Raw genomic sequence first — 25,694 nt, forward strand, 5'->3', positions numbered from 1 at the left:
ATCATGACTGGCTCTAGTCACTGACCCTTTTAGTTATGTTCAGGAACAAAAGATATTGATTTATCAAAATGAATATTATTCAATTACAGAAAAAAACCTAAAACTCTATAAAAAATATGAAATATATGTCCAGAGTTAGAGATACAAACTTCCTAAAGAAAAAAGGCCATAATGTGTCAAATGACAGAGAACATACCTAAAAACTGTCGAAGGCAGAGACAGATACAGTACATTATTACAGGGATGAATTTTAGAAATAATACTGCAGTGTGGCGTATTTAGAGTTTGTCGGTCTTTGAACTAACTGGATGAGAACATGTCATTTGAATTTCAATACAAGACGACATAAAAGTTATAGTACAACCATCTTTATTCACTTTGCACTACATTTTCACCCGCTGAATAAAAGCGTTTTCTTCAGCACTCTCTCCAACTGGAATGAAACACAACAATCCTCTTGGCAATTTGCTATATTCACTATTTCCTCAGTCATTATCTCATTATTGTGACCATTTTAAAACCAAGTCAAGTGCAGGCTTCTTCAACAATGGATTTAGTCCGCTGCTGTCACAAAGTCGAGTTTTTTCAAAGCGCAGCAAAGGTTTAAGTGCTCTACTCGGTCTGCACGCAGCTTGTCAGACGTCTGTCGTGGTGAGTCCTCCCATCAGCACACAGCAGCAGTCTTACTTCTTACCTGTGCAGAAAACAGGAGACCGTCATTAACAGCTCAGTTAATAAACACAGAGCACAACATAACAGTGCAGTGACATTTTTAACATTACAGAATAAAAATCTTTGTTTTATTCAAAGGATAGTCCTCTTATTTTGTTGATCTACAACATAGAAACTAAGGATCTCTACACCGATATCGTATGTAACTTATTTACACTTTTGCTTTTAAAATGCATTAAAAAAAGGAAAAAAAATTAGTAGTATATATGACAAGAGAGTGTATCTACGCCTTCCAAATTTTTCCATATTTTGAGAAATACTTATACTTATTTTTTTTTACAAAGGAAGATCAATACCACTCTCATGACTGCCTATTAAATATGACATCACAGCATGTAGCGTGCGGCACACAAATGTTGATAAAACCAAAACATGACATTTTTACACAGATTTTGTACAGATCAAAAAAACAAACAATATAAATCACATTGATGATGCATAAAAAGGGTCTGAACATGAAAGAAACAGAACATGTGTCAATATCAGAGAAGCATTTCAGAGATGGAGAGAAAGTGCTGCTCATAGTTTTGCCTTCTGCTAACTGGAGCTAAAGACTCACTGCTAAATTCACATTTATGTCACTAACGTTAGCGAGGAAAGCCTCGATTCACAGTGTGTCCTCCGCTTCACTCCCCGCTGCTCTGGAGATGACCTCCACTCAGCAGCCAGAGCAAACTACAACCAGCCAGAGCAAACGCCGGACAGCCCCCACTCCCCACTGGATCAGCAAACTTTCTGTTGCTGCCTTTACAGAGGTTTGACCCTGTGCTGGGGGGTTTCTGGTGGCCTGATCTGAGCTGCTACAGCCACGAACAGAAGGTGCGTCTCCAGAGCTGCTGCCCGCTTTTCTTCCACAGATGTGGTTCACAGCGGTGTGGAGCAAGGTTAAGGGACCTTGGGATGGCTAGCTCGCTAATACTTGTCTCGTTTGTGATCTGATAAACAGGAAGAGAGAAGCAACAAGGGGAGCGAAGAGCAGCAGGCAACTGTACAATGAAATAAGATGTAATAAATCAATGAATGGGAAACACTGTTACTACATAAAGCACGTGCAAGTGACCATGGTCGTCTAGTAGGAGGGGCTTAGTAAAGAAAGAAGGGAATATTCTCAAATGCTGCCTTTTTGTTTTGCCTTTTCCAGATTTCTGCCTACCCCGGCCAAAAAAAACAAATATATAACCACTACTGAATTTTAAACAGTTACTGGATACGCATTGCAAAATCATTTCAAACAAGCACGATAATATCCAGACATGGCTGTTTTTCATAACACTCTGTGCAACATGTAATAACTCAACTGTCTCACGGCATCAAGACAGTACTGGTCGTCATGATGCAAGAAGGAGCAGAAAGCTTTTTTATAAAAAGATGCATTTTTCTATTGCCGTGCCTGAAATTCACCAGACAGATGAAAACTGTGTCGGTTCTGGCTACTACCGGACATGTCCAGCGATGGACAAACAGACTCAGTGTGTGCGTGTGTGTGTGTGTGTGTGTGTGTGCGTGCGCGCGTGTGTTAAAGTGCCCTCTGTACTGTAGGCTTCCACACATGGAGCCTATAACTCCAGATTCAGCCCCCCTCCTCTCTGTTTTTTTCTTTCAACTTTCCTCATGAAAGAGAAAGCAGCCACAACTTTCTTAAAAAGACGCACATGGACACACACGGAGATCAGCCAGAAATAAAATGCGCACGAAAACACAAACAAGACCAAGAGAGAGAAAAGGGAGCATTATTCTAAACAAAAACATCAATACAGTGACCACCAGAAACACCACAATAGAACAACAGAGAAGCGCCGTGCCTGGACAGACCGCAGGGGCCCGAGCTGTGTGATGTGGCCCAGCAGCAGGCTGTCTCCCCGGGCCCTCAGTGTCTGTAGTGGTCTCCTGGGCTGGAGGGGGTGACCATCCTGAACTAATTGGTTCATCCTAAAATGCATCCTTATCTTCTGAGTCACGAGGAATTCTTTTTCAAAAGGCCATTTCCTATTGACTGTGGTTTGTGTGTGTGTGTGTGTGTGTGTGTGTGTGTGTGTGTGTGTGTGTTTACCACGACAAGAATCGTGTGGCTCAAAGACTTCTGATCTTTCACTACAGAAAAAAAGGACATGTCTGGAGGGGTACAAAACTTGTTTCTGTTTTGGGTGCTTTATTTGGGCTGATGTGAAAGACGTCAATGGAGCTCCAGTGAGAACCGAACGAGCGTACCGAGGCGGATTGGAAAGGTGCGTCTTCCAACTGGACTCTGGAGATGAGGTTTATTTGTCATGTAACGGCAAAGCAGACCAATCACAGGATGCTGTGACAGTAGACAAATGTTTTAATTACAGGATTCCCGCACATTTCCAGAAGCCGGGACAGCCGTTCCACTTTTCCATATTTTCATGTGAAAAAAAGACACATTTGGGCATATTATTTGGAGTATGCACAGCTGCATGTAAACAGGAATATTAGTGGTATATAAATTTACATTAGCCATGTACACAGCTTAGAAGAAATATTGTTTTTTTCCAGACTGAGGGCAAAAGAAACAGTATTTTATGCACGTAATTGTTGTCACTGATGCGAATGCTTTTTGAGATAAAAGGTTATGTAGGGACTGGCCTGAATATGAGATGAGACTTGAAAAAGTGGGGTCTTCATTTTTGGAGGCTAAACAGTTATATATTCACAACATCTTTTTGAATGGAGAGGGTTCTGGTGTAACAGCGGCTCCTACAGAGAGCGTTGCATTATGGGTTGTTTGCAGTCTAAAGTATTGCTCGGCTTGTGACTTCCTCTGAATCTGTTTAAAGTGTGTCGGTTACAGTAAGTCAGCCCTGTGAGTGTTTACGAAGCCCAGTTTGACTTCCAGGAGTCTCTGGTGGCTTGTGTAACATGTTTTTCTGCCACAGAGGAAATAAATTCCTGACAAGCAAAAACACCTCCCATATGTACTGCAGAACTGGACCGGGGACCACATCATCTGCCAAACAGCCAAGTGTGACCAATGTCACAGAATGTCGTGATGAGGAGGTAAAAAGACAGCCCGAAAAAAATCATTCAGACCCCTTAAGAAGCCTGACAGGAGAGCGTGAGTTAAGTGTCACCACATGGGTCCATGTAGATCCATGTAGTGCTGATGATGCAGGTCAACTACAACTGTCAGTAAATTCCGGCTAAATACTGACGTTGCTTATCCAAAAGCGCCGCCCGAAACACAGACGTGGGGATAATTTCTCAATCACAAGGTCCTGGTAATACTTGACCCCTATGCATAGGGCTTATGAGCGTGTTAACACCTGGTATTAATAGGTGTTTTGGTGATCTGAACACGAGTGGACAGCCAAGACACATCGCTGTGTACACCTGTGTCTATCACGTGCCTCCTGCTGACCTCGTTTTCAGTTTTCGTTACTTTTTATGTCACTTACACTTGAAGGTCAAAAGGCCACGTGCACAGTTATTAAGTCCAGTTATATTTGATATTTGGTTTGCCAACTACACCACCTTGGAAAGTAGTTTGAGTGACTGGACCACAATGTGTCTTGATGATCGCTGCCACTTGTATTTGGCGCTGGATCACCGACGACACGTGTTAATAGCAGGTGTAAACACGGCCTATGTGAGGGGCTGTGTGCTCTGTATCCTGTCACGTCCTCACCTGGAAGCTTGAGCCACTTGGGCACCTTGCCCGGGTCGGATCTGGTAGGTTTAGCAGCCTGAGTGTGTGCAGCAGGGTCACTCTCGTCCTGTGTGGACCGGCTGGTGTCCGCTCTCGGCTCCGGAGGAGGCAGTGGCTCCTCGGAGCCCTCAGACATGGAGGAGGGTGTTGGGGACAGCAGTATGCAGCTGAGGTTGGTGGAGGAAAAAAAAAAAACGTTGAAGTATTAAACATATGTGTCACCAAGAAAGATGCTTTGAAGACAGCATCTTGTTTTCTGTTTTCTTGAAGACTTCCTGCATCTATTTAAAGCTCCGTTGTTTTGCACGAAGAGCTGCAGCAGAAGTTAAACAACTGGGTGAGATGAAGATCTAAAACAGAGGAGTGATGACCTTGTTAAAGAAGGACAACAGGTGGGGGTCACTTTTGGGAAACGGGCTCTATCTTTAGAAGGACTGGAAAATGGTTTGTGTGTGTGTGTGTGTGTGTGTGTGTGTGTGTGTGTGTGTGTGTGTGTGTGTGTGTGTGTGTGTGTGTGTGTGTGTGTGCATGTGTGGAGGAAATGAGGGCGCATGGGGGCACCTGCTGTTTAGGCAGAACCTCAAAGGGATTCCAATGATGACAGCTTTGTGACAGGAAAATAGGCTGGTTGCCGCGGGATACAAGTGCATATATACACACCCTAACGCATGCACGGCCAGGGAACACATTTAAACACACACACACGTGAACACATACCTTGCAATGGACTCATTTGCTTGCAAGGCAGAGACAGAAGATTTGAGTAGTTCCCTCTTTATGTAAAAATCTGTGGAGGAAACACACACAGTCACACAATGTAAACTATTGTTTTGTTAAATTACATTCCTCAGTAATACACCAGTATCTAATTCAAAATCAGCATATGAAAGACAAGAACCAAAGAGACGAAACCTGTCTTAACGTCAGAGCCAAAGTACACCAGAGCGCCAGGAAACAGGTCGGCCTACAGACAGAGAGGGAGACGAACAGACGTGAACAGAAGCCATCAAAAATGTTTGGCACACAAGTCAATTTCTGCAAAAACATGGAAAAATCAAAACAAAACTGCCTCTCCTCTACACGCAAACCGAGCGCTGTGACCACATCCAAGCCAGAGTCAAGTTCATTTTTGAAGATGATTCATTGCTCGGGGATCTGAACCAGCAACCGTGGGTTCTTTGAAGCAGACCACAAAATGAGCAACAATCAAATGGTTAGTGAAAACACTTTCACCCCTGAAGCACAACACTCCTCTCCGGTGAAGGTCTTAATGGTTATAATGGACCATTCGCAGGCAGATATTATCAAGTGTGCAATTATGAGGTAGAAATGCAGACAGGCAGGCAGGCAGGGCACGCGTCTGCGACTATAACTAGAGAAGACAAACAAAACTAGACTGAGAAAACGCAGTCTTCTGCTCGTGTGTGTCTTCACAGAAATATAACAACAACACAGGAGAGCATGGGTGCAAAAGTACAGAGTCCAGATGTTTTTAATGATTACTGATGTACTGGTTCAGAGAGTGGGGACATCTGAGCACCTTTATGCTATGATGAGGTTATTATCGCCGATGCAACTTGATGCATTAACATTTTTATTTCTATACCTGATTTATTTTTGTACTTATGCGACTATGTGCTATTTTTAAAACGTATTTGTACTGATCCATAAATAAAGTAAACAGATGAATTGACTTTCACTGTCTCCGAGTACAACAGTAGTAACAAATGGAAACTTGGCCTGCTTAGAATGCAAACACGATGCACATGTTTACGTCTGTTACATCTCAGCCCTAAAATTGGCTCAGCCTTCAGGAACGTACAGCCGTGTCTTACAATATTAGTAAGTATTAGCATTAGGGATCAGTGGTGGGGCGTAACTGACTACATTTACTCAAGTACTGTACTTGAGGACAAATTTTAGGTAGTTTTATTTTACTTGAGTTTTCTGATCTCATGCCACTCTCCATTTGTACTCCACCACTCAGGAGGGAAACGCATCTTTTACTCCACTAAGAATATTTGATAACTTAAGTAACTAAGTACTTAACAAATTAAGATATTTCAAAAGTGCAGCTAAAATGACTCGTCAAGAAAATTAATTGACAACTATTTTAATTATCTTCTGAGCCATTTTCACGCAACCAGTTTCTCAAATATAAGAACTTAGAACTGTGTGCCTCTATACTCAGACATTTTATAAACAATAATTATTTCGGTTAATAGCATTGTTATTATTGCTCCTCAGTCTTTTTACAGTAGTATCACATAAAGACCAATTTTACAAGATTCTCTCAAAGTCAACTTGAAACTTTAACAAGTTAGCCTGACCCTTCATTTTCAACTCATGGAGCTAAAGTTTTAGTTACATTACCTAACACTACCTAGCTACAGGCATCAAACTGGACAGAATCATTTGTCACTGCAGACTGAAACCAATAATCCCTGGCAAGAAATTAGAAGCAGCTTTTGTCTGATTGTCTGAAATCAAGGAGCCATTTCCTTCAGAATCAATAACAGCTTTGACAGTATCTTTGTAAACTGCATGTGTGCATCATGTGCCGTGTCAGATTTCATATTCATATTCATATTTGGTTTATCTGTTCATTTCATTTCCAGAATAATAACAAAAACCCATCATACACTGTCTGATTTCTCATAATACTTCGACACATTCCATGAACAAACAGGAGCAGGAGGAAGAAATACTAATACTTTTTTTATACTGATAACAAAAGCTACTGCAGATACAGATACAAAAGGCCGACCTTTCTATATACACCTTTGTGTTTTCACAAATCATGTTAAATTTAGCAATAACAAAAGAAACAATCAGTCATCTTAACATTAGCGTTAGTCAGAAAGTTCACAACGTCCCATTATTTTTTCTTTGTACCCTCCTTCAAATTAAATAATATATGAGCTGCATTTGAAGTCGTTATTCAGAAAATTCCACAGTTTGACTCCATATAGTGAAACACACATCTGCTTTAATGTAGTGCGAGCGTACTGACTTTTGAAATTAAACTTTCTTCTATGATCCTCATCATTCGATCTTAATATGAGAAACCTCTGTAGGTGTTCGGGTAATAATATGTTTCTGGCTTTAAACATGACCAATAAAGTCTTTAAATCCACTAAATCTTTAAATCTGCTTTGAATTTTCGACAGGTGTGGCAACAATAAATAAGGGGGCTTAGCAAACGTTTAATTTACAGACTAATCTGCATTGAAAATAATCGTTAGCTACAGTTCTGGCGCCATCAGCGAAACAGTCCCATCCTCCACTGTTTCAAATCAACGCTGTCCAAAGAGAAGGTACCGTGGCTGTCACTGGGATTAGGCGGGTTTACCCTCCACTACAACCCGGCCTTACACACACTGTCCTTTCTCTCTCTGCCCCCCCCTCCTCGCCCTCAGAAGCTGGTTGCTAAATTAGGACACTAGCCTAATTGCTATTATCGCAGCGCTGTGAGCAGGAAACAATGTGTTACAGTGAAACAACGAGCATTCCTGCTATCCTGCTCCTCTGGCTGCAGCACTTCCACATGGGATGAGACAGGGCGACGGGACGGGACCTGTGTGTGTGTGTGTTTGTGTGTGTGTGTGTAATGGAGAGAGAGACAGTGTAAAAAAAACATATAGGATAGAGGAATGGAGGGAGGGAGGCAGAACGGATCCTGATGGAAGACAGAGGGAGAGACGGATGAGGGAGGGGACGCCTGGTATCAAAGGGCTTCTGGGTTGGGAAACATTCCTTTCCTGACATGACACAAAGTGATTAAAGTGTGCGTCTGTGCGTGTGTGTGTGTGTGTGTGTGAAAAAACATATGCGTGTGCACTCATGTCTATGTGACATGACAAAAAAAGATGAAAGATTCTTTGTGTGTCTGTCAAAGATTGATGTATAGACAGGGAAACGGAGCCAGACAGTGTGTGTGTGTGTGACATGATACCAAGGGGATTAAAGATTTTGTTTTTGTGCCCTTTAACGCTTTTAAGTCCCTAATGGATAGAGACATGGGGGTGAGGCACAAGAGAGGGTCGGAGAGAGGGACAGTGGTGGAGGTGGATGAGGGTGGCGGGGGAGAACGAGGAGAAAAGAGAGAAAGAAAGAGCTGGACTTTGGGGTACAGGAGAGGGACGTGTAGAGATAAACAGGCAGAGAGTTCAGGAAGGGACACAAAGATGAAAAACGAAAAAAAGATTTGCGACTTGCATCAGATTTGATTCAGAGGGATCATGGCACCAAAAGGGCGCGCACGCACATTTTAGAGTGATCTCCTGAGGATTGTTATCTTTTGTACCAGTCCCTCAGTGGAGCTGAATCTTGTTCATCATCACAACATGATATCACTTCAAACAACTTTCTCTTCCTCCCCTTCGTTCCTCCACTTCTTCTCACGTCTACTTAAGGTCGAGTCAAAGTGTCAGAGGAAGAAAACGTGCTCTAATTATTCTAAAATAATGCAGCTAAAAATAAAAGAACACCGAGCATCCATGTGGCCGCTTTGGTACAGACTGATGAATCGTGCAAGAGAACAACTTCTTGTTTTCCATTTGCATCTCTCTCTCTCTCTTTCATTATTCGAATAACTCTGAGCTCGAAGGCAACAAAGCATCAAGGCTGCCCATTGCTCTGGTGTGTGTGTGTGTGTGTGTGTGTGTGTGTGTGTCAAGATCAAAGCGAGGCCTGTATTAACCCCATGTGCCAGTCTGGGAAAAATCAAGCCCAGCTGGGGTCAAGGACAGTGGGAGAAGGGGGGGGACAAGTGTGAGAGAGTGTAGAAGCGAGAGAAGGGGGGAGAACGGGAATGTGGTGGGGCTTTGAAAAGGAGAGAGGGACCCGCCGATACATTTTACAGTCAGTCCGTGTGTGTGTGGGGGGGGGGTTCAAAGATGGGAAGTCAGAGTTTTGTACTTGTTGTTTTCTGGAGTTTGACTGTGATGTGGTTTGCTTGACTCAAATCATTCTGTTTATTATTGTGGTTAAAAACAAAGTGTTGTCTTAAGACTTACATAACACTGAGAGATCTTACCTGGAACAGTGTCACTGAGGGGTCGTCCAGGATGGTTTTTGGCGGGGTGATGACTGAAAGTTTTTAGCAAAAAAAAAGAAAAGGTACAAATAAGAAAAATGGCTCATTACACTTCACAATATATATTGACAGCATTACTGATACTGAAAAGTTAAATCGAACAAAGAAAATGATAAAAAAATAATAAGACCAATGTTTGCAGACAGACTGCAAGCTTTTCCTATAGATGTTATTGATGTCGCTGCTTTGCAGGAAATAATGGACAACAGCAAGTCAGTGGAAACAATTATTTTATACACTTAAGTAAATCAAGTCTAGATAGTCCTGTGTGCTCAGTGACTCTGACCAGTATTACAATTTGATGAGTCTTTTGTCATCAAACATCCACTAAAATCAATCAAACAACGACAAGCTGATGAATGAAGTGCTAATGGACCATTAATAATAAATACTAAAAGATAATTTCATTTCAATCCAACTTTGTACTCATCAGTTACGTGGCTGAGATTTTAAATTTGCAGCATCCTCATTTTAAAAAAACCTTAAGGTTCAGAAAGAGGTTTATATTATGTGGATAATCTGTTGGCTTGTTCACAAACTGTGAGGTTGTTTGGCCACAACTGTTTCTTGCCCTGTTGGACAACATGGACTGCCTGAGTCCAGGTCTTGAAATCTGCTCACTCCACTGAGTTGACTGATTTGTCTGGTATCCTGACATGAAACAGCAGCGTCCGACTGATACAAAAACAATCAGTGAGTGCCTCGGGGGGACTAACGATTAGACAATCTGCACCATGTGTGGGATAAATGTCGTTGTCGAGCTGTTGTCAGCAGTTGTAAAGTGGTGTGCTGGAACCTACGGTATAATTAGTAATAACAACAATAGAGACAGATTCAGGCGGATATGTTGGTCTCTAGGGATTGGTTCGGAAAAACCGAATCACCCTCCCCCACAGAAATCAGTCAGACTTCATGCAATGTCAGACTGAAGATGGAAAGAGAGTGTAAGTGGTATCAGGCAACTGTTCATTGGAGCTATTTCGCTGTATTCACACATCTCAGCAGTAACTTGATGAGTAGAGAGCATCAGCTTGATTGATAGGCAAAGACTGTGTGTGAGACAAATGCATCATTTGAATACCTTTCCTTCCACCTGTTCTGGACTGTACATAGTTTTGTTTGGTGCCAGAAATTAAAACCAACGAAGTACGGCCACTGACGTAGGAACTCGATAAATTTCTGTTGGAAATTTTATTATGTTTTCCTATGTTTGTAAACAATATAACAAGTTACAAGTTAAGTGTAATTTGTCGCATTTACACTGTTTCATTTAATCGATGAATTAATTTTCTCTTTATTTGGGACCTAAATAATCACAGTTTGACTTTGAGACAGTAAAAGAAAAGCAATATAAAAATATTCCCTTAGATAATAGCGATGAGGAATCTTATGCAAACAGTGTGTGTGACTCCGCAAAGATAATTAAAATGGATTCATATGCTTAAAGATGTTGCGATTAATTGGTGTGATAATTATATGACACTTACACAGGTAGAAACTGAGCTTAGGATCCTCCAGGTGACTCCTCACGAAATGCCTCACAGCACCAACTGGGCACAAAACAAACAGAGTATAAACTTTGAGCATGAACAAACTGATTTATCTGAACCTCCATCAGTCCCTGTGTGCAGCATAATTCATTTTTTCAGATGGAATTTCCCTCCGATTTGTTGTTCTGCTGGTTGTCGTGTTGCTGCTGGGCCTGAGGTGGATCTAATCCCTGGAATTACAGACCTGTCTCATTATTTCTGTCTCTCCGTCACTCTGGTGTGGCTACAGTCATAAATGTGGTGAGGGAGCCGCAAGTAGCTTTAACATTGCAGCCATACCTGTGGCTAGCCAGCTGAAATGAACACTCTACACACACACACACACACACACACACACACACACACACACACACACACACACACACACACACACACACACACACACACACACACACACACACACACACACACACACACACACACACACACACACACCTGTCTCCAGGGGCCTGAAGAAGCCTTGCAGTACATGTCTGTCTGGAAACTGGACCCTTAGGACCACCTGGAGACACACAGTGGCAGTTGGTTATTGAAAGCCGATATATTTTATATAAACACGTAGAACTAAAATCAGGACTGTGACGTCGCTTCTTTCACTTGTGCTCACTTTGGGATATCTTTCCATCTTTTCCTTCATCTGTGCTTCTCTCAGAGATTTAGTCATCAGCGGAGCCTCCTCCAGCATCTTCCTGCAGGAGCGAGGGAGAAAAGAGACGGACGCAGTTAAAATAAAATGAGCTGTGAAATAAAACCTGTGGAATCAACAATGGGAGAGATGAGCAGAAAATTCTGCATCTTCTATCCTTACTCGTGTGTGGCCGTGTGTGTGTGTGCGTGACAGAGGCAGAGATGAATTGCTGTGGTCGGCTTAATTCTCCCCTTGGTAATTGCAGTCATTGACACGGTAGTAGCGTAGCCATGAGGCAGCCAGCTAAGTCAATGTAGACAGAGATTAAAGGATGTGCGCGGTGAGGTCTCAATCTGACGGCGTTTGGTCGATGGCTGGAGGATAAACGTCTACACAAAACAGGCTCACTAATTGCTCCCTGTACGCCATATTTAGAAGCTTTTGTAGTGTGCGTGGTGTCTTATAAATAAGAAAATGTTTGCAAACACACACAGTGTCTCAGCAGCTGTGGTCTGCTGCAGCCACATCCAGAGAGCACAGAGTAAACTTGTTCACATCTGTTTTAAAGAAGCGCTCATAAATAAATAAAAACTTCAAACTCATAATAAATAAAAAAAAAAACTTCAAAAAGCACGCAGTGATGCCCGGCATTCTCCCACCCTATGGCCTCTCATCACTGCTATGGTATTCTGCAATTAAGGGTTATACATCGAAAAAACACCGCAGGACCAAATGCCAAACTGACTAATTATCTGTTACAAACAGTGCAGGAACACATCTGATCCAGACGTGTTTCTGCAGCAACAAGGTATTTATACTAAATATCACACACAGTCCTCTGACCCAGAGTCACCCATTCGCTTCCTCCTCTCACCTCTCGCTCTTCAGCTGGGCAAAGCGCTTGCGCACATCATCCATCGTCACTTCAAAGAACTCGTCAGGCAGATTACTGTGGTCGTCAGAGCGTCGGGACACTGAGTCCAGGTGGTAGACGAGAAGCTCCCTCTCTACTGGCTGCAGAAACACAGTGAGCAACTTAATGGACAGAGACATTAAATGTCCACACTCTTCATCTAAAGCAGAGTTTTCTTTTAAACTTTGAGGACCGGAGGGAGAGACATGAGGCAAAAATACCGGGAAGTCTTTTATTTGAGGGGAACACACAACAAGGAAAGATAATAAACTGAATCCACAGGTAACAGATTCAATGTTAGAAAGTTCTGACTGGAAAGTTTTGTTTTTTTTACCTCCAAGTACTTCTCCCCTTGCTCCATGTCCTCATCTAGCTGGTTGGCAGTGGTCTGATGCTGTGAAAGGAACAGAAAAGGCTAAAGGTTAAACTCAGATTGACTGTTTATCTGCTACTATTTCTGAGGTCAAAATTAACTTTCAGCTTGTACCAAATTTTTTAAAAATCTGTCAATGGGGTGTTGCCTTGGTCCAGACCTTCGAATCTGCACAATTCGTCAAATCTGGGACTTGATGTTTAAGTTTCTGATTCATCTAGCATTGTGATATGAAACAGTGGTTTCTTGCATGAAATTAAAAAGAAAATGTTAAATACGTATGTCCAACACTGTTGTCAAGCAGTAAGCCAAAACCAATGGATTACCAACAATCATCCGTATACCGATTTGTTCACAGTCTCCTGTTGTTGTATTGTAAACTTTCAAATTGTTACACAGGCAATCTGTAATTTCTGTTCATAACTCAGTCTTCATTTTACATTAATTCACAAGTGAAGCAGCATCATATCAGTTTGCTGCTGCATATAAATCAGCTGAGCACATCTGTCAGATGTTATTTTAAAAATCCTCACATCCCACCTAGGCTACTGACCACAAGTCTTTGTGTTGTTCAATAGTCTCTAAAATAATGAAAATAGTCTAGTGCTAATTTACGATAGACTCTGTATGGTTCATGATCTCTCTGACAGCAAAACGTCACTATCAACAACAACATGTATTCTGTTAACAGAAAAAAAAACCTTTCAAATAAGACAAATAAATTCCAAATCTCTGAAATTCAACAACAACAAAAAAGTTTATATAAAACCTCATATTGTTGAGTCAACATCTTAACCAATCAGCTGTGCGATCAGCTGAGAGCCAGGTGGTGCAGTTGGTGGAGAGTAACTGTCGTGCCTGGCTCTAAAATCAGGGGCCGCCTCCATGTCGCGAAATTATCGCCGTCCACTTTTGCATGACGTCAGAGCAAGCACGGCTTTTCTGCGATAGAGAAGCGCTTATCAACAAGGGGAAATGTTGTGTGGGGTTTGGACCAGATGCGAGAGGATCCCCAACAATGGCATATGCCGAGCGGCCAGTCAGACCAGAGGGGAATAACGAAAGCGCCGGATGAAGAGAGGGAGGAGAGCCGGCATCAGGGCAAGGCTGACCCGACTTGGACTGAGAGCTTTTCCTCTACCAAGCCTTCCTCTGGCTAATGTCCAGTTGCAGAAGAATCAAGTGGATGACTTGCTCACTCAGCAACAGAGATCAGAGACTGTACTGCACACATCTTCACAGAGACAAGATTAACTCCTAACATCCTAGATCAAGCTGTTTCACTGGAAGGATGGACCTTGTTGGGAGCCATAAGGACACAAGACTCTGATGCAAAAAATTCAAAAAATGCACTGCGGGAATTGAATGATGCCACCAGCAGCAACATGCCGAAGAAACCGTATGGAATTTTCATTGTAGCTGATGATTTTAATCAACTCATCCTTCAACTCCAAAGATGCAGCAGGATCAAGGACACATGTAATTTTTCATTTTTTAAACTTTGTTTTAAAAAATGACTAATAAATCGACCTTCTACATTTTTACCTTCTCCTACATAAAGTGCTGAGAAAACTGAAACAACATTAGAACTGGGCGAACTATAGTTCTGAATAAATACCACTCTCTCAAAATGCAAACTGTGCTTATGATTATTTGTCTTTCACAAGAAAAACAAGTATTTAATTCTCCTAAAATACGCTATCAGGAGTTTCTTAATTTGCTGGTCTTGTAGAAATACAGTACGTCTCACCTTGGTGCTAGAACTGTGGCTGGATTTTGCTTTCTTGGCTTTGGGTGATTCAACTGTGGCCCCGAAAGCGGACAGAGATGAGGATGATGAGGATGAAGACAGCGAGCGTCCCGCTGCACCTCCGCAGGGACCCCCGAGGCGCTGACCGCCTCCAGAGAAGGGAATGAAAGGAGCTGAGGGAGCGGAGGAGGAGGATGAAGGGTGAGAGTTCAGTCCTGATGGGCCTGCTTCCTCGCCATCTCCCTCTGGCATTCCTCTCTCGCCAAGAGGGATCTTTGGCCGAACTGCATCCTGGGAGTTTGGAACCTCTTCCTGATTGACAGGAAGTGTGCTACTTGTGGCGGAGGCAGGAGTTGGAGCAGGGTGGGCTTCGATTGGCGTATGGGGGGTTGAATTTTTAATTGGCACCTCTGTTGTTGATGTCTCCGGATGAGACGGAGCAGGATCTGGCTGAGATGAAGGGCTAGGTGTGGTTTCCTTGGCAACGGGTGTGTTTGACATAGCAGCTGTTTCAGTGGGTTCACCGCCATCTTCCTCTCCCTGCGCTTTGTTCTTTTTGAGTAAAAACCTTAAACAGAAATGGAAACAATCATAAAATCTCGAGTTTATATAAAGGCTCAAACACACATTTCCATGGACAAAATTTCAGAACTATTTTATGACTTTATAACCCATAATAACATTTCTTTTCTTGCATTTCTTATCCAGCATTTTTCAAAAATAAAGACTCAAACTCTATTCAAACATAATTTCAGCTGGTATACAGAACTCGAGGGAAAAATAGATTAACACATGCGATGGTAAACCAAACGATGTTGCACATCGACACAGAGCTACATTACATCGACGGCTACAGAAACTTTGCCATTATGTTCCATTATATGGAAGGTTATCCACGGAAGATTCCCGAAAAAAATTCACAAAACAAAAAACTTCTATGACTTTCCCAAAACATTCAATGATTCTTTCCAAATTTCTGACTTCTGTAGGTTTATCCATGACCACGAGAACCCTGAACATTGTTTTATGCACAGTGTGCTGTTTGTACACAAGCAGCCTACCTGACAATGGCACTTCCTCCAGTCAGACCCAGAGACCTCAGAGTGGCCTTCTTCAGAGCTTCCTCGCCACTCACCTTTACAAACACACACACACACACACACACACACACACACACACACACACACACACACACACACACACACACACACACACACACACCCACACCCCCACACACACACACACACACACCCACACACACCCACACACACACACACACACACAGATTTGTTACCACAAAAGTCACTTTCATTTCATGAAAAATGAAGCGTTAAAGGAATACTGCATACCTCATCTCTCATGTAAACACACACAGGGGTGGATTCTGACTCCGACACACTGCAATCGGGTGGTGACAATAAGAAAAACAGGGATTAAAATTATGGGTGACAGACTTTTATTTGCTTTAACAGTGACAAAACAAAACCCAGAAGTGACTTTTCCTTGTTCAGGGAACTCAGCCCTGTGATTTTACAACAAAACCTCATGGGATGCAGTGGCACGATGTCTGCATGTGTAAGCCATGTGTGCACAATCCCGTGTAGAAACTAATTGAACCATAAATGTTTTACTATTGTTCTCCTCAATTCTTAAAATCAAAGCTTTCCCCTCTGCCTCACAATGTTCACAGAGCTTTTATGCTGATGTGGAGCTAATATTCATTTCATGGAAGCGTAACTTCCCTGGAAAAGGATCAGGATATGGAGTGATGTCATTTAATAGAGATGAGAAGAGGGCTGGACGGATGCAAGAGCACCTGGGACCGCACAGCTGGAACTACTGAGTAACAGCTGCAGGTCTGTGTGTGTCTGTGTGTGTGTGTGTGTGTGTGTGTGTGTGTGTGTCTGTGTGTGTGTTTGAGTGAGTGGTGGTGATGTGTGGGAAAGTTTAAACTTTGATAGAGGAGTGGTGAGAAGAAGGGATGCTGTCTGACACAGCGCTGGTCTGCGTACACAGTGATCACCTTCACTTTCCAGCCGACTGAAAAGTGAAGGCAAACACAAATAGTTTTGCGGTCTGTTCTTGTCAGAACCATCTCGAGCACCTCAGGAGTGTGTGATATCAAAATACTGTAGAGGACAATATACCAGCTATATGAAAATATAACAAACCCAACGTAAAAACATCAAACTGATTTTCAGAGCAGTGATCTGTCTTCCTTAGTTTAAGTTAGTTAATATTCTTAATATTATTTTAATCATAGCTTGCTAAACATCATTAATTTGGATAAATTAATTTAATAACATGGAAAGAACGATAACATGCTAACATCATATCATCAATAAACAATAATACTTAATGGGGTTGCAAGTTAGGAGGAAGATATTAAAAAAGCCCCATTAATTTTCTCCATAATCTCTGACAGTTAATATCTGTTTTTTTTGTTAAAAAATAAGTAAGTTGTCTGTGTACAAAGAACTATGAGATGAGCTAACTGCGACTCCAAAGCTGCATTTAATCAAAGAGCTTAAAATTCTGTGACGTGTGTCACAACAGCGTGATGCAGCAAAATATCACAGTATAAAAAAAAAAATCAATTTTACAATCTGGAGGTAAAATACATTTACTTTTGAATTTTGATTAAATTTTGGATGGATTTAGAAGCACAGTGTCTAGTTACCAACTACTACAAAGCATTTTGAATTCACAGCTCTGGCTGCCATGCCAAGCTGATGACAGTTAAAGTGGAAATAATTCAAACGGATGGCAATCATTATACTGGATTGCTCTGAGTTTCTACATTAAGTAACATAAGGAATATTGTTTAAAAAAATATCTGACATGAGAATACAGATCAGGGAAAAGAATACATCTGAGAACCAGTAGATCCTTCAACTTCCCCACCCTAACCTCGATGTATCGTTAACAGCTGGTGGATGTGGCAAAAAAAATAATATTTTTGACCAAATTTCTACTGGTGCTTTTACAAAATAGTTACACGGTGAGATATAGAACAGCTAGAACAGTCTGATATGTTAAGAAAATGTCATCACTTTACTGTAATGTAGCCTTTAAAATCAGGAATAGACACTTATAATATTACAATAACCAAACTCTATACTGCCCAGCCGTAGTATAACCCCAATTTAATTCTAACTTAAACCTAAGACCACGTCTTAATCCTTGAACAGCCCTGTGAAGAAGTTAACAGCCATAAAAAAATGTCCTCAAAATGGTTCTCAGTTTCTCCCTCACAAAGATAGATGCACAAGAGCGCACACACAAAAAGTTTGAACATGTGTACAGGCTCACAGACACACCTGATTTGGGGAAAATGTGTGAGCAGTTCCCACAGAGTCTGTCCACAGGAGAACGAACCCTGGAGCCGAGAGCCGTCCTCCATCTGCAGCGCAATCCGCACCTGAGGGAGAAGAAACCACAGTCACACACACACACTATAGTTAAAACGTACGTCAAAGACCACAAACACACTTTACACATTAAACAGCGTCCATGATCCAGAAATCGAAAACAGTCCATCCAGCTCTCTTGAGATGGGGTTTAACCTCAGAATACAGAGTGTGAGTACTATAGGCAGTTTTGAGATGAATTTAAAGGTTCACTGAGTGTTTTTGTGGCAGTTTTTGCATTTATTATGATAAAAGCTTGTGAAAAAGGACCCTTCCTGGATAAAATACATGGTATAGAAACATCAGCCACCGGGATATAAACAGTTTATTTCTCAGATTTTTCTTTTAGTTGAGCAGTTGAGCTTTTTTTTTTTAAAAAAAAATTAAATACTGCATCGATTTAAATCAAAAATTTGCAAGCGTGTTATGCACTTAAGTGTCTCACTGGCTATTTCCTTTATTTGACAGTTTTGTTTGGTTTGTTTTTGTTTGTTTGGTTTAAACACTTGGATGCAAAACACCTCTTTGACCTTTTACGCTGAAGGAATGTCTGACAAAAGGTTGACCTAAATGCAGGAACAAAACTCACTTAATTATGTCTCAAATTCTCCCTCGGTGGACATTTGTAAATTCTTGGCTTGACGATCTTGAGCCGTTTTGCAAAGGAAAGAAAATTCTTTGATAATCGAACTTGATTAAGCTGCACATGTGGGCCCACCTCGGTCTGGAAATGAGTAACACCAGGCATCAGTGCGAGTCTCAGTTGTTCTTTTTCTCTCTGACTCATTCTACGAGTTGTTTATGTTTACTCAACAACCATGTTGTCCAGCGCGGAGAGCACGCTGCACACACCATCGGCACACCGGGAGAGATGAAAAGAGCTTTTTGGCTGTCAACAGCCAAACACAAAACTCTCTCGCACACCAGTTTGGCTGAGGTTATGTTGGGAGAGCCTGCTGTGTGTCTGTGTGTGTGGTTTAAAGAGTGAGTGTGTGTGAGTATATAAAATCTGCGAGGTATCAACAGTCAACCATCCATCAAATGAACAAGTACAACAGATCAAACCCAGCCGTGATTTTACTGCTTAGATTATGATGCCATGATGTCATAGGAAACTACAGCTCAGCTTCAACAAAGTGTTTTTTTTGGAAACCAGATCGAGTCGGAGTGAACGCTGGAACACAGGCGGAGCATTTATGAACTTCCAGGTACAATTAAAACCCGCAAATCCAAATGCTTCAGAGCTTCAATCATTGTTGTGGTAGTCAATGTCGAAATCAGAATGAAAGTTTAATTTTGTTTTTTTAACATTAAAATGGTGGGTGTAACTGAAAGGAGGTGGCAAGTGTCAGACACGACTGAGGCCAATGTTCTCATCAACACCTGCTCCGAGCATTCGTTTGGCCGTCCGACCACGAAAAGGAACAGGTGAGACAAACTGCGGACAGTTATTCGTGGCTGCCAACTGTAGTGAAGCATCTGCTGTACATCTATTGATGAGTGCCCCCCCATCACCAGGTCCCATCGCGTCCTGTCAAAGCTTCAAATATTTGCACGTTATCATCACTGAAGCTTCGAAGCTGCTAAATGGTATTCAGGACAGTCCAATATATCGCTGTACTTTTCTTATGTTTCAGGGAATCATTTGAATTACAATACCCAGACCTAATCATCACACTGTGATTTAGAGAGGAGTGGAAAACCTGAATCAATCAAATACATCCAGATGCTTCCCCACAGGTAAGTGACTAAGTGTGTAGATGAAAATGAAGTGAGTCATACGCTATGATCTTCACAGTCACCAGATCTCAATCCATGTGAAACCCCTATGGTTAGACAGATTTTGTGACATATTGGACAGCTGTCTCTATCACCATAAGTCTGTGAAACATTTACAATATGTTGAACTTATTTGACCATTCTACTTAATGAAATTAACAATAATATGAAAAATAATAATATCAGTGTTATTTCTCAAATATGAATAACATGTATGAATGGCAAAAGACTGAGGAGTCTAAAATGTAGTGATGTTTGATCAGTCAGTATCTTCCAGATGTTTTGACACATGTACATAGGAAAGGTTCTCTGACTGCACATCGGTTGAACCCAAATGTATTAGAGATGAAACTGTATGTAAATGTCATGATTTTAGAGCCTAATTTTGGTCACAGTTATCAGTATTGTCGCAGCGTTGTTAAGATGTGTCAGAAAAAGTAGAACAGATACACACATTGAAAATCTTTTAAGTTTTATAGTGAAAAGCACAAATAAAATTTGCAGCGACTTTTGTTTGCATAAACATTAAAATTATAACATAGCCAAGACCTTTCGTAAAAACACGTAAAAACCATATCAAATGCAGTATAACTGATTTTGTCATTGATGCTCGCCCGTGTCGCATCGAGTTCGGTATTCGGTGTTCGTTGCAACACTTTTCTTTCTGCATGTTCTAGTGACAACTTTCCCTCAGCACTCTTAAAAAAACACAAATACAACCACATATCGGACTATTGTGCATTAACTGGGATTTGGGATATGTACTTACTAGGAATTCTCAGCCAATAATTTTAATTGTCATGAAATAAAGAAATATCAAAATATATAAAATAAATATCTAAATATCCTGTACATGAAACACAATGAATGAAATAGTTTTGGAAATTCAAACATATGAAATGTGCATTCCACATGTTTAAAAACCTTATGTATAGGATAAGCTCACGTTTTTTCTGTTTCACCAAGTCAGACCTGAAAATCATGTCACAAAATAGAGCTACTGGTTACGCCAACTAGCAGACAATCACCATAATGTGACCACACATATACTTACATGCTCACAGACATTAGCTGATGACTGTTTTTATGCATCTTTATTATGGTCAGTCACCACAGTTTAACACTGCTATCTCACTCTCTGTCTGTTTCTGTCTCTGTCTTACACACACACACACGGACACACACACACACACACACACAGAGGCAATTTGTGTAAACTAACCTGGCTGTCAGCTACAGCCTGTTTCCTTGTACTTGTCACCATCTCCAGTTTTGCATTGTTGGGCAGGCTGGCAAACCTCCATGGCAGCGTGAGGTCAACAGTAGTCCTCTGAAATCTGTAAAAAGTTAACGACACAGGAAATGTAAGTGAGCATGATGGATGGTAACATCAAAACTGTCCTATACAATGATGAGAAAACAAAGAGCACCATTAAATTTGACAGCATGTTATTCCTCTAGGGGCTGCTTAGTTCTGCTATCATTAAAATCCCTGAGAGTACATTAAATAAAAACATAAAAAGTAACATTTGTCATCCTGATTTTTTTTTTCTTTTGGTTAGCCCTCTGATACACGGATAGACATCAATTTTCTTGTACTGCATTTTGCGCCTTTCACAAGCATTTCAATCTTTTAAATCTGAGCAAATTGGTTTGGTTTTTTTTGCAAACAAAGGAGAAAAGGAAAGGAACAACTTGGCAAGAAATGTCCTACAAATTGCAAGAAATATGCAAAAGGTGACAAGAAAATTATCAAAAAAACTGTCAAGACCACTATATTTATAATTATTTGTATATTTATTTTCAAAATGTGTGCCTTTTTTTTCTTTTTTAACACTTCCTTACAATCCTTATTTGTTTTTCTTTATTGGTTTTTTTCTTTGTTTTGGGGGGCTGACCCGTGGGTAATCTTTTTTAAATGTTTTCCAATATCTTGCTAATTTTCAGGTCATTTCTTGTTAAGTTGCTCATTTTCTTCTTTCCACGTTTTTGAAAGAAACTGAGTCCATTTGCTCAGGGTTCAAAGGGTTAAGTAGAGGTAGCTTTACAAATTAAAACCCCTGTTTTTAAACCCCTGTGCAAATTAAATATATAAAAATGAATATAATGGTCTCAGTATAACTTAATATCTCCTTCTGCTAACATTTCTATGTAACAACAGGTTAAGCATCAGCAGCCATGGTAATTCACACATTATTGTTCACTCCTGTTAACTTCTCGGACTTTACATCTCACACAGAGCACACTTAACCCGATTAACTTCAAACACAGGGTTCAATAACGTGCCAGGATGTATTTTAATTCAGTTTGGGTTTAAGAGCTTCAACTACTTTAAAAGTTACAGGCCAGGAATATAAAGCTAACCTTAATTTAGCTTAAACATCAGTACTGTGACAGCTACATCAGCTAGCAGATACTCACTTCAAACCGTGATCGTCGGGGTTAAATCCATGCTTTTTGCAGACATCCTCCAGCACCTGAAGATGACAAATACACGGTGTGAGCGAGGTCCCTCTTGGTTTGCCAAATCATCTGATTTCACCCGCACGAAATCAGAAACTGATCTGTCACTGGCTAACTGCTGTTAGCCAAACAAGCTAACAGGAAAATAACAGTTTGCTCCGGTCTGGAGACAAAAAAACAGGGTTAAACAAACCGTCCACGTCAGGAAACATGAAATGTCCATAAAATACAACTTACCTGTAATAGCGGCGTGTTTGGAGAAACTTTAACCGTTTGTCTTCTCCCATTAGGAGTCAGGACCGTCACAGCTGAACCACTGGCTGCCATTGTGTGTCGTGACGTCGCGGTGTTTATTTGAATAAACTTTATTGAAAATGTAGTTCGAGGTTTAAAGGATCAATTCGCCAAAATAATGAAGACATATTGTCATGGAATGTAAAGGGGATTTTGTTTTGTTTGCATAATAATAATAATAATAATAATAATAATAATAATAATAATAATAATAATAATAATAATAATAATAATAATAATAATAATAATGATAAGAAGAAGAAGAAGAAGAAGAATATTTTTTTCTTTTTGCGTATGAAACAATGTCATCTATATTTTGAATTATTTCTGTGGCATAAGACTGCATGGAATATGTATAGGTACATGAAAACGTATAGGTAATTAGGCTATTGTACAGGAAGCACTGTCTTTTTCATTTTAATTTTTTTATTAGTCCTCTCTTGTGTATCTAAATTTTAGAATTTCATTAAAAATATCAATAAACCTTACCAGATTCAATCTTTTTATTTTTTCTTTTCTATTTTCTTAATTTGCCAAGCGTAGTCTCATAAATTTGACTGCCCTTGAGTATAATTTTGAATTATTAAAAAAAAACATCAATGAGTCTGAGATTAAAAACAAAGGGTTTCATGTCCATTTGACAAATAGCTGCTGTGATTCTAAAAAAAAGATGAATTCATTAAATCTCCAATAAAGCTCACAATTTGCCTACTAAACAATAAAAAAAAATGTATTCTTGTTTTGACCTTTAAAATATTCAAAAATGTAATAACAAAATATAACCAACTAGCATGTAGACCATCAATCTGGTTAAAAAGGCCTAAACATCACTGACCCTCATAACAGAAGATCCTGTCTGTAAACTGGCAACAACACATCAAATCTGCACCCCATATGGACCACTTCATATACACAGTATACACAGTATATACCATATGTAGTTCGACTGACAACCTGCACCGACGTGTAGAGACTCAAGGACATTTTCTCTCAGCAAGAATCAAACTAGATCAAAGCTGGAATCAGACTGGACAGACAACAGGACATGTGGTGCCAACAGCTGGAGAGGTGTGAGGTCAGAGCTTCAGACGGCATGCAACTGACTGACCGACCACTTCAGCAACATGCAGAGTCAGAGTCCACCTGGGAGAAACAGAGAGAGAGAGAGGGGTGAATACGGCTCTCAGTTCTAGGGGGAAATTGCCACCGTCTGAACAAACAAACAAACAATCAGTTTCCTTCCTCGCTCAGCAGGCAAGAAACTTCAAAACTGGCTGTATGGAGTGCAAAAACACATGAAGGCATCTGTGTCCTCACACAACTTTTTCACCCTAAAAAGAGTCTGATTAATGAATGGCAAACAAATGCACTTGTTAAAAACAGGATCTCCTCTCTTTTAAAACACCCAAACCAAAGTCAGAGAATAAAAATGTGATGGCAGTATGTCGCTGAACGTCAGATTTAAGGATGGAAGCTGGGTCTTGTTTTAAATACTGATTTTAACTGTTTCACAAGACGTAAGCAAGCGTACAGCTTTAATGACTGGAATCACTGCATGACATGTTAGATTTAGGATGGATTTCAAGGAGACTGGGAAAAAAGATGAAGACGAGGCAAAGAAATGTGGAACCTGGATCCTTTCAACAAACAGCTGTGGATGCTTCTCTCCATGTTAAGTAGAAACCAGAAAAAAACCTTACTTGCATTACTTGTGAAAATGATTCATTTTCATTGTTAGTATGAGAAAAGACTACTTTCTAAGTGGTGAATGGTAGCTGGAGAAAGAAAACCACTGAAGTGAGGATCAAACTCCAGGATTCACTTTTTCTTGGAGCAAAAGATCCACATGATTCATTCACAGCCAGCACTTTGACGAGCTGCTCTGAACCCTCAACGTGCTCAAAGAAAAGCTTTTATTCAGCTCATCCAAAACAGTGGTATTATTTATTATTAACAGCTGTTAATCCTATTTGTGTGTGACAGTTGGTGAATGAAAATGAGTGGATTATGAGTCTATGGGGCCCACATACACATGTGAAAGGCCCCACCACCTCTGGAGACAAACACACAAACTTTATGGTGATTTTGCCACTTTGTTGTTGTAAACATTTTGAGTCTTTTTATAGACATTAAGTATCTCTTGTTGGTTGTTTTGTATCCATTTGTATTTGTTTTGAGTCTTTTTGATTGTTTTGCCCCTTGTAGTTGCTCTGTGTATCTTAGAAGGATTTGTGTGGGCTTTTTTTAAAAAAATGTTGTGTCAATTTGGGGGATTTGTTTTGCCTCTTTCAGGATTTATTTATTTATTTTTTTTACAATTTATGTTATTGTGTATTCTTGAAGTGGATTAGCCCCTTTTTGTGGTTATTTTGTGTCTCTGCAGTTCCTTTGCATCACTTTGTAGTCATTTTTAAGGCTCTTCCTGGTCAGTAGATGTTAATTTGAGTGACATTTTGCAGGTGAAAGCCAGGGCTGCAGGGGCTGCACATTAGGCCCCGGGCTTGTGCCCAGTTGGCCCTCTCAGTAATCCATCCATGTATGAAATTGAAATAACATCTATCTATACATACAACACATACACTCCCTTGACCTTATCTGCTCTATAAATGTCCTAACCACTCCAAAGGTGACTCATATCTATAAAATCATCTCCACCAGCCACAAACAACACGAAAATGCACGAATTTCACATAAAAGAAAACAGAGAACATGTGTGTCACTGCAAACATGTTTGTGCTGGGCCCTGGCGGCACGATGTGACCCTCCGCAGCCTGTCCAGCAGCGTTTCTCCCTCTCACACCATATTCAATCACAGTCACTTCAAAGGCCGCGTGGTCATACGATGACACAACATCAAAGAGACCGCGTGTATGAGTGAACCGACTGAGGGGGCGTGCCAGGCATACGCGCGCTCTTGGTGTGAGACAGACGCCCCGCGAGGAGCATCAGCCAACGATAATAACGATTGGCTCGCGGGAGTGAGAAGCACGGGGCAGGGAGCAGGAAGGAGGGGGGCAGGGGGGACTTCAAATAAAATACC

The 25,694-nt window shown here is 40.8% G+C and overlaps 1 protein-coding gene across 1 annotated transcript; it reads right to left on the reverse strand.

Annotated features, from left to right (window-relative positions):
- Positions 1-352: 352 nt before the first annotated feature.
- On the reverse strand, positions 353-22,732 carry aspscr1 (ASPSCR1 tether for SLC2A4, UBX domain containing). The gene is made up of 17 exons (XM_042485362.2): positions 22,598-22,732; positions 22,319-22,374; positions 21,120-21,234; positions 18,029-18,129; positions 16,058-16,106; positions 15,770-15,843; positions 14,709-15,276; positions 12,920-12,979; positions 12,547-12,686; positions 11,652-11,733; positions 11,480-11,546; positions 10,982-11,044; positions 9,435-9,487; positions 5,309-5,360; positions 5,114-5,183; positions 4,376-4,563; positions 353-694 (listed from the first exon to the last, which is right to left on the reverse strand). The coding sequence occupies exons 1-17, from the start codon at positions 22,685-22,687 to the stop codon at positions 684-686; spliced, it is 1,839 nt and encodes a 612-aa protein (XP_042341296.2). The 5' UTR covers positions 22,688-22,732; the 3' UTR covers positions 353-683.
- Between the last annotated feature and the right edge of the window lie 2,962 nt (positions 22,733-25,694).

Source organism: Plectropomus leopardus, chromosome 3 (genome assembly GCF_026936395.1).
Source record: "Plectropomus leopardus strain MGB_pleo_1.0 chromosome 3, ASM2693639v1, whole genome shotgun sequence".
In the NCBI taxonomy this organism is placed as follows: domain Eukaryota; kingdom Metazoa; phylum Chordata; class Actinopteri; order Perciformes; family Serranidae; genus Plectropomus; species Plectropomus leopardus.